Genomic DNA, 17780 nt, shown 5'->3' on the forward strand with positions numbered 1-17780 from the left:
TGGTAGAATCCAGACCTGTGATAGATGTCCCCCAACCTTCTCTTTTGATGTCTGGGTATTATAGCTTTGTCTTTGTCATCTGACCGCCCGCAATCACTCTTCCCAACCAGGTGAACTGCAGTAACCTCGTGAGCTGGGTGTTGGCCAAGGTGGAAGTGAACATCCGCGTGCTGGAGTGCGAGGAGCCAGAAGTACACGTGGTTCAAGCGCCCAGACTGGCCATCTGGTGCTCCCAGCCCACCTTGGTAGAGGCCAGCGTCGACTTAAAAGGCTGCTTACGCTATGGAGCACAGTACCTATGGCAGATCCTTTCTGCTCCTCACTGCAACAATGAACAGGACCACGGCATGAGTTCTGGCCTCCGTGGGGCGGGAGCCTCGCCTGTCTCCGTCGTCCCTCTCCCGGCGGAGGTGGACGTGCGACGTCTGCAGCTGTCAGTGCCTAAGATGGCACTGGCGGCAGGCAATTACACCCTGGTCTTTTCCCTGTCCTATGAAGGCGTGCCACTGAGGAAAGCTGCCTGTCTACAACTGAGCGTCATGGCTGCCAGGTCAGTGAATAGCACTGTGCATGTAGTTTGTACCCCACTAAGTAAGTCAGTCAGAGAGGCTCATTGTCGGTATCAGCCAGGGTGCGGCGGTCTTTGGGAGATGGATTGCTGAGGTAGAGCGCGACACCTACCATCAGCTCCCAGTACTTACCGCGCGACTTCAAGCCGTGCTCCTCATACAGTATGCTGACTGGGCGGTGCCCGGGATCGTACCCATGACCTTGCGCTCGAAAGGTTGTTAACCCATTCTGACCTGAGATCAGATTCATACGAGGTTTCCACTGGACACACACTGGTCTGATTAACCCATTCTGACCTGAGATCAGATTTAAAAAAATGTCAGTCGTTCTTCGATTGTTCAAAAATAGCAGACCTACAAGCTCGTATCGCGCCACTCGGTGGCGCGATATGAGCTTGTAGATCTGCTATTTTTCAATAGCTAAAGCATAACACGATGCTAACACCAAAATGGGTCCCCGGTCAGAATGGGTTAAAAACCATAGACGGAAATGTCATAGCATCCTGCGAAACAATCTGCACTCACGCGAAGATCAAACAAGGTAGGATCAGATAAGAAAAGATGAAATGACTGAATGAGAAAATACTGTATATTCATCTTTTGCCAGTTTGGTGCCAATCATTGAGGGGGGAACATATAGGGTGTGGTCGAGAACCCAAGACCTGCAGTTGAGCGCGGAGCAGTCCTATGACCCTAACATGGACCCGGACAGCCAGGCTCTTCTTCACTACCACTGGGATTGCCAGGACACCTCCAAGGTAAAAAGCCACACATAATATTACTAATGAAAACTGTCCAATGAGCAGAGCAATTGTTGTCTAGATTAAATACTAGAATAAGAAGAATGGAATAGGGGGGACTCTTCACTGGCGCGTTTCAGCGCTTCTTCAGCAACCTTTGCTTCAACATTCTGGGTGCTCTTGCGGCAATACTTTTGTCTTCTTTTGGGGGGCACCAAACGGCACCTGAAGCCCTTCCGTTAAGCTGGCCCTACTCTAAGTTAATTGGACACAAGGACCCACACTGCAGCATACATACATTTGTGGCTGAGCATCCTGTTTCATATATCAAATAAAGTAGTAGGCTGTACTGTCTCCTGTCCTTATTGATGTATCCAAAGCACTGAGCAGCAAACCTTCAAAAGCCTAATTGCAGCAGCTCTCAAGGTCCTGTATCACTGCCTGTTTTTAGTTTCAGATGTTTTCTCTTAGAGCCCCTTACTTCCCTGGACTTCTTTCATGCCATTTCACAAATGACAGATTGGGTATTAACTTGACAAAAGCTTTCAGTAGTGAAATTATTTTTAGCTTTAATTCCTGCGTGCGTGCATTTGTGTGTGTGTGTGTGTGCATCTAACGTGTTATATCACTACATGGAGATAAACTCTGCATTCCACAGCTGGTGCTATATTCCCCCACCCTACCCTCAAACACACACACACGCACGCACGCACGCACACACACACACACACACACACACACACACACACACACACACACACACACACACACACACACACACACACACACACACACACACACACACACACACACACACACACACACACACACACACACAGCCTGAGCGAAAAGGACACCCAGTATGCGGGAGAGGCAGGAGTATGGAGCATGATTGAGAGAGATCATGGAAGCAGAGAGTGACTGCATGAACCGAAATGACAGAAATGAACCGAATTGACCGAAATTTACCAAATTGTAAATTGAAAATACACCCCCTGCAACTTGTGGTCAGTTGTAATGTTTTGTTTGTAGTAAGTACGGTAAGTAAGTAAGTAAGTAAGTGGCCCATCTCTACCAGATAGAATAAGTATTAGAAAGCAGAATGGTGTGGCTGAAGGACTTGCCAAATACTACTGGACAGTATGGAGAGAAAGAGTTGTTGAAAACAATCAACAGTTGGCCTCTGTCCTCGCCGTGGCCATTGTGTTCAGCAGATGATGAAAACTGAAAAGGTCTGGCCTTGTTTTTTTTTGGCAAACGCTAAACACTAAGCAACGAACGTAACACCACTTTGATTTCGGCCTCTCCCAGTAGATCAATGTGAAGTGTTATTACGTACATGGCTTACACGTCCTACGTCCCTGCCTAGTCTTAAAGGGACACTTCACCCTTTTTGCAAAAAAATATATGTTAATGACGTTTAGAAGCTTTAGAACACTTTCCTGGGGGGTTTTATGTATGTAATATGTGGTTTTAGATATTTTAGATTGTAGCAGTGAGCCTGTTGTCTCTGATGTCATGGACACTGGGCTCACTTCCTTCCTGGACTACATGTTGTCTCAGTAAGACAGCTCTCCCCCTATCCGCAAGGAGGAGCAGTGCACCAAAGAATTATGGGAATTGTAGTCCAGGAAGGTAGTGAGACCAGTGTCCATGACATCAGAGACAACAGGCTCACTGCTACAATCTAAAATAACTAAAACCACATATTACACACATAAATACCCCCAGGAAAGTGATCTAAAGCTTCTAAACGTCATTAACATATATTTTTTTGCAAAAAGGGTGAAGTGTCCCTTTAAGGTCAGATTCACGAAAGATATTGCGCCCTAATGGTAATGCCACTTTAAACACGGCCATAATGTTTCACAGCTGATTGCAATTTGCCCTGGTTTAGCGTTTGATTGCAATTATGCATGTCCATGTAGCCGCCACACTGTTTATTTGTGTTTATGCATTCTTTGACTGTCACTGAGGAGTTTATGGAGCTGGCGCCAAGGCGTTATGTAAGTCTAGCAGAAGCCTGAAAATGGACTCTGCCATTGTAATCAAAACAGTTCATATTTTATTAGAGCCAATGAACTCTTTTGGTATGAAAATGTTTTGTTCTTTGGTATGACTAAAATCTACCTGTGTTTGAATACATATTTAATAATAATAATAATAATAATAAGGGTAATAATAATAATAAATCAGTTCTCATTCAAAATAAGTGTCTTCACACCTCTCACATTCCCTTTGCTTTTTACTCCAGGGACCGGAGCACTGCTCAACCCTCAACTTTGGTCTGGGCTACAGCGGTCCGGTGCTGGGCATCTCTGGCTCCGAGCTGGAGGCTGACGTCGAGTACACCTTCAAACTGACCATCAGCAAAGACGGCATGACCCCGGAGTCCACCACACAGGCTGTAAGTACTGCATACACCACCTGTCTCTGGGCCCTGTTTTGACAGCGCAACTTAACCCCTGGCGCAATGTCTTTAACTTAACCCAGCGCTATTTTGCCATCTTTTGGCCATGCACAACACTGGAGGTGCTAGACGCCAAACAGGTGTGGTTTGGGCATTGCATTGATCACTGCAGAGCACTTATGACGCACGTGCGTGTCGTGACTGCTTATTTCCTGGCACGTCTGGAATTTCTGGCATGTGAGCCACAAGTAAGAGGGAAAAAAGCAGGAGGAATGAACCAGTCAAGGTGACTTTACACGGCTGTGATGTCCTATAGTAAGTGGCAGGGATGATGAATTGCCATAACCATCTACTTCATAGTCTGTTGAGTCTGTCTGTGAGTGTACTGGATCACAGTGACTGCATCCGACCCTCACTGACTTACTGAGAAATACATGTGAATTACACCTGTGTGTGTGTGTGTGTGTGTGTGTGTGTGTGTGTGTGTGTGTGTGTGTGTGTGTGTGTGTGCGTGTGCGTGTGTGTGTGCGTGCGCGTGCGTGTGCCAGGTTCTGGTCCAGAGTGGTGACATCCCCATGGTGTATCTGGAGTGTGTCTCCTGTAAGGCTCAGTCCATCTATGAAGTCAGCCAGAACTCCTACGTCTACCTCAGAGGAACCTGCAGCAACTGTCAGCACTTCCACCGCGGGGTACGCGCACGCACGCACGCACGCACGCACGCACGCACGCACACACACACACACACACACACACACACACACACACACACACACACACACACACACACACCGTCTCATCTCATCTGCATGAGGTCATCCCACTGCATAAATGACAATGATGTCAGGGTTTCCAGATTCTTTCCTTCTTCCTCTTCACCACTCCACCTTCTCTTCCTTTACTCCGTCTTTCCCTGGTAACTTTGACTGCACAATATTGCCTCCCATTTAATAATGAAACTGTCAGGATGTAGAAGACATTTTTAGAATCTGATCCCAGGTCAGAATGGGTTAACCTCCTTGTCTAGGCCTATATTTATTATTCAATTTCATTCACTTGCACAATGGGACAGTATAGTGTTTTCAAATAGGCCTACATTTAACCTTGCCGACATCACTTCGCCTCTGACATTTTATTTAATAATATTTGGACTGCTGGACAGCTGACAGTAGGCTCTCTTCATATATATATATATATATATATATATATATATATATATATATATATATATACAGTATATATATCAATTTATATACAGTATATATATCAATTTATATGTCAATTTAATCTCTTTGATGCTGAACTAGGCCTAAACATGTTTGTTTAATTGAAAAGTTTTTATATTTAAATGAGATGAAGAAAGTCACCACTCACATCACACATTTTTCTATCTCTATATCTGTCTCCTCTCTCTCTCTCTCTCTCTCTCTCTGTCTATCTATAAAAATGAAAATGTTTTGCCGACGTCACTTTGCTTCAACAACATGACAATGAAATCCATGCGTTACAAAAGGCATTAAACGACAAATCAAATGCAATAATTTGTTTTCGTCTCAATCCTCTCTGTCTCAGCGTTGGACGGCCGTGACGCTGCGCAACGAGACGCTGGTCCTGGACTCGTCCTCCACGACGACGGGAAGCGACGGCATGAACCTGGTGCTGCGTCAGGGCGCCCTGCGCCACGGCGACTCGTACGACTTCACGCTGCACGTCACCGACAGCAACCTGGACGGAGAGGGCGCCGCCTCCATCACGCTGCAGTGCAACATGCCCCCGGGCGGCGGGGAGTGCCGCGTGAGGGGAGAGGGAGGCTCATGGGAGGAGGGAGACGGGGAGGGGTGGCGAGTTCGCACGCTGCTGGACCGCGTTCACTTCAACTGCTCTGGTAAAAAGACTGACTGGCTCTCTGGCAGAGAAAAAAAAGTTGTTGTTTATTTTTTTTTCCGTTTCACACTAAACCCAAGCGTTTATAGGTTCTAAACACTTATTTGTGACACTTTTTAAACGTGTCACAGTGTTTAGATTATAAACTGAAGAGCATGTTTAAAGGACCACTTCACCACTTTTCAACCTATCTTCATATAATAGGTCCTCACTAATAATCATGATAAAATGGCATGATTTATTCCTACTCAGTCTGTGTCTCATAGGAGGGCTGTGGGCAGTTTAGAAACCGTCTTCCAGTGACATCATCATTAGGCAGATTGTTTTTTAAACAAGATTTTTTTACAAAAATGTTTAGATTTTCATTATCGTGAGAACGATGGCTTCCATTTTCGCATTGCAACTTTTCAGGACTAGAAAGCCTGCAGTTTCTATTAGCTTGTATTCCCCATCGATGATGTCACTGGAAGACGGTTCCTGAACTGCCCACAGCCCTCCTATGAGACACAGACCGAGTAGAAAAAAATTGCACCATTTTTTCATGATTATTAGTGAGGACCTAGTATATGAAGATAGGTTGAAAAGTGGTGAAGTGGTCCTTTAAACGCCATGATTGCGGACTATAGTCCTCGCCTCGGCAGGTTGTGTTCTGTCGCTGGGGACGGCGGCAGGTTTCAACGGCAGGCTGGCATCGCTGTTAGCCAGCCAGGGTGTTCTTGCTGGTGGTGGTTTCATTGTGAACAAGTAGCCTAAGCAGAGTACAGTACGGTATGCATGCGTACCCTTAACTACCTGGCAGGTTAAAACAAGCACCCAGATTAGCATTTCAATGGCCTGATCTGCATGTGCCAAAAATCAAAAAATGATTATATCACAGATTCTGAATCCTGAAATACATTCACCTAAATGTTAGAACTGAAATCGAGAAATCTAAACTTCCATTGGTCCACCAGATCACTTTCTGGCTGTATCACAGTGTGGTACGGTAACACGACCGCTCAGGATTGCAAGAGGTTGCAGAGGACCATTAAAACAGCAGCTAAAATCATCGGCACTACAGAATTACCCAATCTCCATAACATCTACACCACTCGCTGTATGAAAAAAGCCCATAACATCATGGAAGACACCAGCCACCCCGCAAATACCCTGTTCAAACTACTCCCCTCCAAAAAACGCTACCAGAGCATCAAATCTCGTACCACCCGTCTCAGTAACAGTTTTTACCCCCAGGCAGTCAGGCTGCTGAACAGCTGACCTTGAACTGTATTGCACTTCACTTCACTTGCACTTTTCTTTTCCTGTTTTTGTCTTTTCTTGCACTATAGATGTTTGTTTATGTCCTGTGTATGTAAGACTGAGAGTGCTCTGAGCAAAATAAATGTCATTGTATGTATACTCTGTATCTATACAAATGACAAATAAACCTGAACCTGAACCTGAACCTGATCTACTGTAACAGAACCCATCCCGAACCGACCTTTTGTCTGCACTAAAAAATGAGCGTGAATCTGCCCTAATGCTCTCCTCCTTTCCTCTCTCCAGGTTACAGTGACCGTCACCTGGGCACGTCAGAGACACCCCTGCTCTACAGCCTGTTGGCGACGCGCTGCAAGGAGGATTACTGCGAGGAGTTCTGCGTGTATAAGGGCACCAGCCCCGAGCATTCTGCCTTCCTTCCCCCAGGGTTCAGCTCCGCACACCATCGCGTTGCCGTGTCAATCACAGTCGAGGACCACCAGGGAGCTTCCATCACCGCCCTCAATAAGTAATTACTGTACACCCACCCAATTTTGACATTTTATTTGTTGCCACGGCACACGCACTCACACGCAAACGCACACTCGCACAAACACAAGGTGAGTCACAGGAGCCCTTAAAGCCCTTTAAAATGGCCTTGGACTTTCCTCCAGCACCACCGTCATCTTTCTACTTGCTTCCCTGCTCTCTGTCTACCGATATTGTGCTCTGTATGCTCTTGCTTTATATTGCTTTGTTCTGTTGTTGTTTTTTCTTGTTCGGCACTTTTGGCCAGCCTTGGCTGTTGTAAATGGTCTATAGAAATAATGTTTCAAATCACATTTCAAAGTGCTATACAGTACAAAACAGCTAAACAGTACAAACTAAAGTGCTTCACAGTCAGAGCACTTTAAACCTACATACAGGCAAGAAAAGAAGAAATTATAAACAGAGGCAAACAAAATAAGAGGGAAATAACTAGAAAATAAAACAACATATCAATATACGCAGCACATTAGGCCATGATGGCCACGGTAACTAATTACACTGTCAAACAGCACACCGCCTACACACATATGAACACACATACATAGCAATAGTACTCGGTAATAATCTGTGTGTGTGTGTGTGTGTGTGTGTGTGTGTGTGTGTGTGTGTGTGTGTGTGTGTGTGTGTGTGTGTGTGCGCGTGCGTGCGTGCGTGCGTGCGTGCGTGCGTGCAGGTCCATTGAGGTGGTACTACCAGACCCTCCACCTGGATACAGCAGCCTTCCTCATTGGCTGGCTGAGTTGACTGGCACCAAACTCAGGAAGCTGCTGAAGCAAGGCGACTCTCAGGGAGTGCGAGAGTTGTCCCTGGCTCTTATTACAGTGCTCAATGAGGTAGGCTTTGCAGTATCTACATGGTCAACTCATTGTGTGCGTGTGCGTGTGTGTGTGTGTGTGTGAACATAATGTACATGATGTGCCTATGCGTATCTTGTGTTTCCCAGTATGAGAACACCGTGGGAGAGCCCGTGTTGTCACGGGCTGAGCGTGGCTACAGGGTCACCGTACGCAGTAACATCACCCAGGCTCTGACGGCACTCGACCTCACCACCGTTAACGACATCCAGCAGACCTCGGCTGCTCTGAAACAATGCACGGTGAGTAGTAGGGGTGTAACGATATAGTAACTGCATCGAAGAATCGATTTTAATCTCAAGTATATATCGAAATGAAAACAGCAACGTTGACTACCGGTATGTATCGCATCGTTTTGCAATGGAAATAATCGGTATCGAATCGTTTCGCTATGTATTTAAAATAGTTACTGTATCGATTTCAAATCATTGAATCGTATCGTAACGCCATAACGAACCAATATCGTTAATATATATGGGGAGGGGTGGGGTTGGATAAAAGGGGGACGCAGGGGGAGGAGGAAAAGTACACGCACGTGTGTGCGTTTGTGTATCTTTGCTTACAGTACATCTGTGCATTTATGTGTCGGCTTGCCTGCGTGTGCATTATTTGCATGTATTTATGTGCGTGCATGTGTTTGTGTGTTGTTGACAGGCAAGGAGCCGAGAGTTCATATGTGAGGAGTGTCAGAACAGCACCCTGAACAAGCTGGAGTCCATGTTGGAGATCCTTCAGACGGACACCAAGCAGGGCACGGTCACGCCCACAGAGATCGCTGACAACATACTCAATATTATGGGTAAACATCTTTTATTGACGATACTATCATAACAGTAAGAGGGTTCTGACCTGAGATCAGATTCATACGAGGTTTCCACTGGACACACACTGGTCTGATTAACCCATTCTGACCTGAGATCAGATTAAAAAAATGTCAGTCGCTCTTCGATTTTTCAAAAATAGCAGACCTACAAGCTCGTAGCGCGCCACTCGGTGGCGCGCTATGAGCTTGTAGATCTGCTATTTTTCAATAGCTAAAGCATAACATGATGCTAACACCAAAATGGGTTCCCCGTTCAGAATGGGTTAACAGGCAATTATGGAGTTTCCTGTCATGGAGTTTCCTGTCATATACACAACCATATTCCATGTTTTTTGAGTAGTGGTACAGGGTGTTTTTTTAGGCTTTGAACAAATATCAATTTGCTTGAGATTTCTTACTACTTCAAAAACAATTTGGAAGAAAAACAACACTGTTGGCTCAGGTTGGTAGCCAAATGTTGTCTGCCAACTTTCAGGAAATGGCAAGAGTTCAGGAAATTATGCATTCGGCCACTGAATGTCTTTTGGCCTTTCTATCTATAGAGGAATATAGACATTCCATCCTAGAATAAAATATATGAACATATATTTTTATATGGCGCATTATATAACTACCATATATGTGGATATGAGCTGTATGACAACTATATTTACTATAAATCCACATACTGTATATGCACATATTATGAACCTGAATATGGCATATATGCAGCATATATTCTGCATATATATACACAGTATATATCAATGGAGCAATGACGTGCACGCAGCGTGCAGCTTTCATAGGAGAGCAGACGATACGAACACATGTTTTCACCACAGTTAACGGTGGGTGGCGGGGTATTCAGAATCAGATACAATAATTTAATTACCTTATACCCGCTCAAATTCCGGTTGAAATGGATTTCTCAGTGGTTTATTTAGTTGACGCAGTTCTCCAATTGGGGTATTTTGATGGCATGAGAAACACGATGTGTCGCATGATCGCATCATGTGAAAAGGTTCAATTGCGTGAATCTCACCCCCGTTGTGTGAGGGTTGGCAGCTCTGTAGTTTGGCTAGTCCTTGAAGTGAAGCAAGAACACTTTGCACATCCATTCCCTGAGGAGTGGATAGAGTGGATCAAGTTGCAAACAAACAAACAAACAAACTAACTGCACTCTTATCTAGCAGTAGCTTGCATTGATTTATTCTGACATTTCAAATCATTTCATCAGACAAAGAGTGACGATGACAAGCCAGTCAGACATGGAATGGAATTGACACTTGTCAGTTCTAATACTGAAATGGTGTGTAAAAAGGTCAGCAGTTTAAAGTTATAGTGTTACGTTTTTCACACTTTTAGACCTTACAATGGATGCCAAAAATGTGTTTTTATATCAAAAGTCCATAAAAATCATTACTTCCTCAAAACGAAAACGTGTTTGATTCCCATATCTGCACGTCAGAACACAGGTGCTACTGATTACAGAAATCCTCAGTTTTTAATCCAATTGAAGATGACATCCAGACAGCGTATTACTCGTTTTCAACCGAATCATCGTGCTAAAATATGTATATAGGTTGTGTTCAGGTTAGAAAAACATCCTCTGGCTTTTCTGCCGTCTCTCTGTTACTTTGTAAACAAACCACTGTGCCTGAGACGGACGTACGCAACGCTCTAATTGGTTCAGAAACTTCAGAGCCAGCATTTCCAGCATAGACAAGCTGAAATGTCTAAATAAAATGCCCACCATTTTCTTTCTTTCTTTCTTTCTTTCTTTCTTTCTTTCTTTCTTTCTCACCTTTATTTATACTTGGAAATACAGTTGAGGGCAAGCCCTCATTTTCAACGTAGCCGAGGTTACAATACAGGGCTTTCATACAGTCTGTTATTTCCTTTGCTGTCATTTGTTATTGGTATGGAAACCTTAGACAGACAAATGCACTTAACAGGGTTGTGAGGGCTTGCAAGATTGTGGGGTTACAATTAGGGCCGGGACTAATTGCGATTAATTTAGATTAATTAACTACAGAAAAATTAATCGCGATTAACTACAGATAAATTAATCGCACCTTTTTTTCCACTGCGGAACGTTTCTCACTGGGCGCTTTTCTATAGTACTGAAAACTGGAAATAATAAAAAGTCACCCCATTTTGTGTTGCCTAGAACTGGAGGTCTGACAAAAAACAGTAACAATATGAAGTAAGTACAGCTTTGTGATGTCACTGAGATGTACTTGTTACTGTTTTTTTCAGACCTCCAGTTCTAGGCAACACAGAATGGGGTGACTTTTTATTATTATTTCCACAACAGGTATATTAATGAGAGTAGAATGTTGAAAATGAGTGGTATCCTGTAGTCACTATTTGTTGATTCACTGGGATACCAAAAAAACATAAAAAAAAAGGTTTCTCGCTGTTCTCGGGTTGAATATTGATATGCGATTAAAATGCGATTAATCTAGATTAATTAATCGCAAAGCCTCTGATTAATTAGATAAAAAAAATTAATCGAGTCCCAGCTCTAGTTACAATTCAAGAACGCATCATCTATTCTTCAATTCTTGCCTTCCGGCCAACGGTTAGATGCCCCTGCAACTAAAGGCAACGTGTATAAATTCTCATTTATACCTACTTCCATTCGTGCCATCAATAATGGAAGCAGGATGAGGTAGCTGTTGTTCAGTTTCAGTGGACAGTTGAAAGGCCCATCTCTGAGGTGGGTGGTTGGGAGGATGGTTGGTTATAGTTGCACTCTTATTTAAACTGTTATTTATCTGGATCTTGTGGCCATGTACATGTCTATGCCTTTGTTCTTGTTTATGGATTTTTTATTGTTTTCTGTGTTTTTAGAGTTTTACAGTTTGCTAATAAAGCATGTCCCAAACTGGACATGAAACTTGTGAAAAGTTGTAGCTACTTTTACTCACACTGTTGGAACAGTTTTGACAGTAACTTACAACGTATATCAAATTATATTAATAAATAGTTTTCTCCCTTCCCCATGGAAGATCCAAACAGATCGAAACAAGTAATTGCGGTTGCAGACTTTATTTTTTCTTCTTGTTAGCTGTACTCGTCACTGCTCTAGCAACTATGTTGCATTTAGAAAGGTTTGGTAGGCAGAGATCTCCAATTGTCTGATATTGGAAGACTCATTTATGCTGTATAGTATGTGTATGTATGCAATTATTCTACCTGAGAAACATCTTGAGGCTTTGATGTTCATTACATTTATCGGAGCGTTCAAAGTAAATGTATCATTAGTGTTGTTTGTTCTATGTTACTGTAGGTTCAACAACTATAACATGCATTGTTTTTGACTGAGATTTCCTCTTGGGATCTATTTATAGAGACCAGACACCAGTCAATCAGACACCTTGCCCAATTTGCTTTGTGTTTATTTCCTCTGGCTGCTGTGCTTTGTCATATGGTGCTTTTACATTGCTGGATTTTGTAATATTCTGTTTTCTTTTTTTTTGCTAATATGTTTTGCAAGTATAGGTAGACAAAATAGGGTAGAGGAGAATGTCATCATATTACTATTACTTATTATTGTTACTTACACATAATGCAAGCGTTGTGGGTGCTACTGAACATTTAAGATTAACACTATGCATTGTGTTTTTCTTGTCTTTTTTCAGTCTGCTCAGTTACAAATGTATGCATTTGTAACTGAGCCGATCCCTGCACTACACTATGGCTTCTCATTGTCACAAACTATTTTAATAATGAAGATCTGGTACCCAAAGAAATCACTCTAAATATACCAATGTCAGTATATATACACCAGTGTGCAGGATTTTTTGTTTGCAACTTTCAATCCTAAAAGTGAACATGGAATTAGTTGCACAATACCAACACACACACAGACCCACAAACACACACCAAAGCAGCCATGTTTGGATCGCAGAGAAAGGACTGTGTGTGCTTCAGGCTTCAGCGCATGGTCCCCACCTGTCAGCTCCCCCCTCTTCCCCTGCTTTGATGTATCTGTTTGATAAACAGCACAATGGACAGTCTTGTCAAGCCAAATGGAAATAAATGAAAATAACTGTTATTCGTTCAGTAGGTCATAAAGAAAGCTTTGAAAAGTCATAATGACACTTGGGGCCCTGGAGCTACTAATATAGGGGCCCATCGAAGCACACAAGTGTTCTGATCTTGGAACATTATTGTCATCATCAGTATAGATAAAGGCCTCACTCTCATATATGTTTTCATATAGAATTTCCCAGAATTATTGGCACAACCCTGGTGTTATCAGGACGGTGAACCTCTTTTGGTGTTTTAACCCTTCTGGACAGTATGGGGGGGGTTCTGTACAGTATGTACAGTACAGTATTCAAAGATATAAAATAAAATAAATAAATGATGCTGCTGCTGCTGCTATATAAAAAAAATCCACAAAACTTAGGTCATGAGTTAGGAGTCGTTTTTGGAAGGGGCCTCAGTCCTAAATGGGTTAACCCACTTTGCGCCATTGATCTAGATGTATGTCAATTGAAGCATATTATTGAATGCTACCCTTAACGCCATTAGCGTAGCCCTACGGCAATTGCACTTTTATAGTGCATTCGATCGATCAAGTCATAATGCTACTTATGTTAGCATCGGGTTGCTAGCTGTTGTTGTCATAACACTGGGTCGCGCTACTGTATCTTAGATCGTCATCACCATAAACACCCCTTCTATCTGTTTCTTTCAATCGCCTGTATTCCTTGTCCCAGATGGCATTTTTGGTCAAAACAAGGTAACCCGGCCTCCACTGCACTGGCTTAGCTCCGTTTGCTACAGAGGACCTGGCCAGGCACCCTCCGACTTCCTATTTTATGATCAGTACCGGAAGTCTGGAAATGTGGCTTTTCAAAATAAGAGCTAAATTGGGAAAAATGCTGGCGTGTATTATATCATTGTTCCTAACCCTATAGCTCCATTTATGCAGCACCTATTTGTTGCCCTCCTCCCTTCCCCTCTCTTCTCCTCCCATTTTCGGTCCTTCTCTCCAGTTATTATAAATAAAACTAACAAAATATCACCTGCTTAAAAATATATTAAAACTAACTGAAATGGAAAAAAATAACATCATGGAGGCACAACCAATTGAAAATAACCTCCTCTCCTCCCGCTATAGGTGACCTAATCCACCAGGTGAGCCAGTCTGCCTCCCAGCCTTACCTCCAGGCCCCCTACCTGGACTCCCCCTCCTCCTCCTCCACCTCCCCATCCTCCAACTCTGCCTCCGGAGAGGACCAAGGGGAAGGGCTTCCCTTGGACCCGGAGACCCACACGCTGCGCGTGGCAGCCAAGGCCTACAGCCTGACGTCTGTGCTCATGCTCATCCTCATGCACGCCCGCGTGCTCAACGAGGAGCCGCTGGTTCTGCGGGGAACCGAGATCGCTGCCACGGGGAAGCTGGCCGACCCCCAGAGCCTGCTCTGTTACCATGACAATGACAGCTCAGGTGTGTGTGTGTGTGTGTGTGTGTGTGTGTGTGTGTGTGTGCGCGCAATGAATGGATATACAAGGAATAGAAAAAAATCTACAAGCTCACGTACAGTACGTCACATTGTGATGTTTTTTGTGAGTGAGAAAAGTTTAGAAAAATGTTGCTTCTGCTGTTGCTTCTCTTGCTTGGATATTCATAATCTTCTGTTTTCATTTAACATATTTTTGCTAAATAAATAAAGGTAGGAAAAAAGGTAGAGGAACATTTTATTATCAAATGTTATTATTATTCCTATCCTATCCTCCTCTGCCTCCGGGGAAGACCAAGGAAAAGGGGGTTTCCTTGGAGAAAAGTTTTGAAAAATGTAGAAGCATTTTGAAATTATTATTATTTGCCCAAGGTGGTGGTTAAGATAAAGAATGTAGAGAGTAGAAAAAAATGTCATGCTGATGTTATCAGCAGAGCTTCCGCTAGAACAGATTTTTGTCATGTCTTTTGATTTGATTCCGACAGCATTTAAATTCTTACTTTTCATAAATGTAATGAATTAAAAGAAAAATCTAAATTATGTTCTGTTCTTATATTCTCTATGACAGATTGCCAGCGCTTTTCCATACCCAGAGCTTTCAACAACAGTCTGGGTCGAGCAGCCGCGGGAAACAGCATCATGCAGCTCCTGTTCCAGGTGAGTTGTGACGCTTTATGGCTCAGCATGAAGTGCGCACCGCACTATTTGAAGTTTCCTTCAGTCACCAGCCAAAAAGCGTGTCTGTCATAGAACGATTGAACAAAAGCCCCGGGGGTTCACATAGTCCCCCATCAGAGAACTCTCACATATGGTCCCCCAGTGGCGTGCACAGACATTTAGAGGGGCAGGTGCTCAAGTGAAAAAAAAGGGCACCTTGTGCAGCGCATTTTGGGGCGGGAACCCATTTTGGTGCTTTAGCTATTGAAAAAAAGCAATTTTACTTTAATCGAAGAACCACTGACATAGAAACATAGCTTTAGATTGTGGGGGCCTAAATAATATAGTAGAAGCGTTTTTTTATCAAGATTTGATCAATGTCACCGCATGGTTCACACACTACAAATTAAGAAAAAAATGAAAACTTGTTTATTTATTTATTTATTTTTAAGAGCAAAATTGCCAAAAGGGCAAGGGGTGCTCTAGCACCCCCTAGTGTCTATCTGTGCACACCACTGTGGTCCCCCCACATGCACTGACACGCATACTAGATGCTATCAGGAGCGCACACACGCGCGCAAACACGCACAACACATTATATTACATTGTAAGTGGACTCCAGGAAGATTAGCTGTCGCCCCGGCATCAGCTATAGTCCGGCAGCCGGGGTTGTGGGGTGGGAAATTTGGTATATAGTCTTTTATATTGGCCTAAGATATTGTCTATATTCATACATTCATGAATCCACTTTTTTTTTATCGGTATTGAGCAATGGGGATCCATTTAATAAACAATAAACGTACGCTCACTTTCTCTTGCTCTTGGCCACACAAAAGAAATACACGTTCAAATTCTCTCTGTTCATTTAAAACCCATTCTGAACGGGAACCCATTTTGGTGTCAGCATCATGTCGTGCTTTAGCTATTTTTGAAAAATCGAAGAGCGACTGACATAGAAACATGGCTTTATCAGAAAACTGTCAGGATGTAGAAGACGTTTATATAGAATCTGATCTCAGGTCAGAACACTTGAGAACTGTCTTCAAACCTGTAACCAAATGAACCAGTGATGGTCCATCTCGATCATATCTCTCTCTCTTTCTTTCTCTCTCCCTCCTTCTCTCCCCTTCACCCCCCCCCCCCCCCCCCCCCCCCCCCCCACCCAGGTGGAGCCAAACCCGTTCCCGTTCAACTACGTGGCCAACTACACCATCTCCACCGAGGTGGCCTCCATGGAGTTCCGCACGGAGAACGGCACGCAGATCCCCATCTCGGGGCTGGACGACAGCCAGGCCATCACCGTCGCCGTCAACAACGGCAGTGCCAGCAGTGGCGGCGGCGGGGAAGCGGGGGCCGAGGGCTCGGGGGCGACGGGGGTCCCCACGGCCGGCTCGGTGAACATCAGCCACTGTGAATCTGTCATCGTCAGGGTCAGCACGGGAAACACCAATCGGCAGGCCGGACTGTTTGTCCAGCTGAACTTCACCTCACTGAATGGTAGGAAGTAGAGGCTAAGTCAAGGGGGTTCTCAGCCTGTGGGTCGCGACCCCTCGGGGTCGCCAGATTATTTTCGTATTTTCTTAGAGATGTTTGTTGTCGAGAGTGACGACGGTTGCGCAATATTGAACAGTCAAAACTATCAATACGAGTTAAAATATGCCACAGTGCACTTTCAAACGAGAGGGGGCGACGCACAAGCAAGACGTTAATCTTAGAGGTACATTAATGTTACCACTTAAACTGAAAAGCTCTGAAGAAACTGTACAATGATCATCATTCATCACAAATGCTAATCAACTTTCTCCCAACCTGTGAGTAGCCTCTTTATTGTCTGAACAGGTCAGCTGAGCAATGTTACTTATAATGGAAACAGCATTGTCATATTTAAAAGTGCATCAACATTATTCACATAGCCAACTGATTAGGCTACTCTTCTCTAGGCTGTCTCTAGCCGTCAGCTCAAAGCCTGTATCATCAGAATAATTGGGTCATAGAAGAGGGGAAGTGGTTATTTTCCATTCTAAATGATAGAATTTATAGCATGTTTAACTTGTTGGAACGGCAGCGCAGACCTTCTGTGAATCTCCGACAGTGTGTTTTGGTGTGTTCATGGAACTGTCTTTGCCCATTTTTTATTTAAGTAAAGAAAATGACTCAGTTAATGACAATGGTGAAGAAATTTACTTTTATTGATGTGAGCGAATTATTTATTCAAAAAAATGCAACGTTATGGATTACGCAAGCAAGCCACCACCTGGCTATTGACGAATGATTTTGTAAAACAACAAAACAAACAAACAAAGACAAAATCTGATTCTGTACCAGAATGAGAGGACAAATGGGCTTAAAATGATTTTTAAAAGTTTTGCTATTTTAACCCATTCTGACCGGGCACGCATTTTGGTGTCGGCATCATGTTATGCTTTAGCTATTGAAAAATAGCAGATCTACAAGCTCATATCGCGCCACCGAGTGGCGCGATACGAGCTTGTAGGTCTGCTATTTTTGGAAAAATCGAAGAACGACTGACATTTTTAGAATCTGATCTCAGGTCAGAATGGGTTCATCAGACCAGTGTGTGTCCGGCGGAAACCTCGTA

The 17780-nt window shown here is 43.6% G+C and overlaps 1 protein-coding gene across 1 annotated transcript in view; it reads left to right on the top strand.

The window, feature by feature from the left end:
* Positions 1–17780, top strand: part of pkd1a (polycystic kidney disease 1a) — a 114782-nt gene that overhangs the window by 35002 nt on the left and 62000 nt on the right. Inside the window, exons 19-30 of the mRNA XM_083766251.1 lie at positions 111–550; positions 1177–1327; positions 3564–3716; positions 4268–4408; positions 5289–5601; positions 7146–7368; positions 8062–8221; positions 8332–8484; positions 8897–9041; positions 14182–14511; positions 15093–15181; positions 16348–16678. Of these exons, the coding sequence (XP_083622377.1) occupies positions 111–550; positions 1177–1327; positions 3564–3716; positions 4268–4408; positions 5289–5601; positions 7146–7368; positions 8062–8221; positions 8332–8484; positions 8897–9041; positions 14182–14511; positions 15093–15181; positions 16348–16678 (2629 nt within the window). The remainder of the gene's footprint in view (positions 1–110; positions 551–1176; positions 1328–3563; positions 3717–4267; positions 4409–5288; positions 5602–7145; positions 7369–8061; positions 8222–8331; positions 8485–8896; positions 9042–14181; positions 14512–15092; positions 15182–16347; positions 16679–17780) is intronic.

The sequence above is a fragment of the Protomyctophum parallelum genome, assembly GCF_964188405.1.
Source record: "Protomyctophum parallelum genome assembly, chromosome: 5".
NCBI lineage: Eukaryota > Metazoa > Chordata > Actinopteri > Myctophiformes > Myctophidae > Protomyctophum > Protomyctophum parallelum.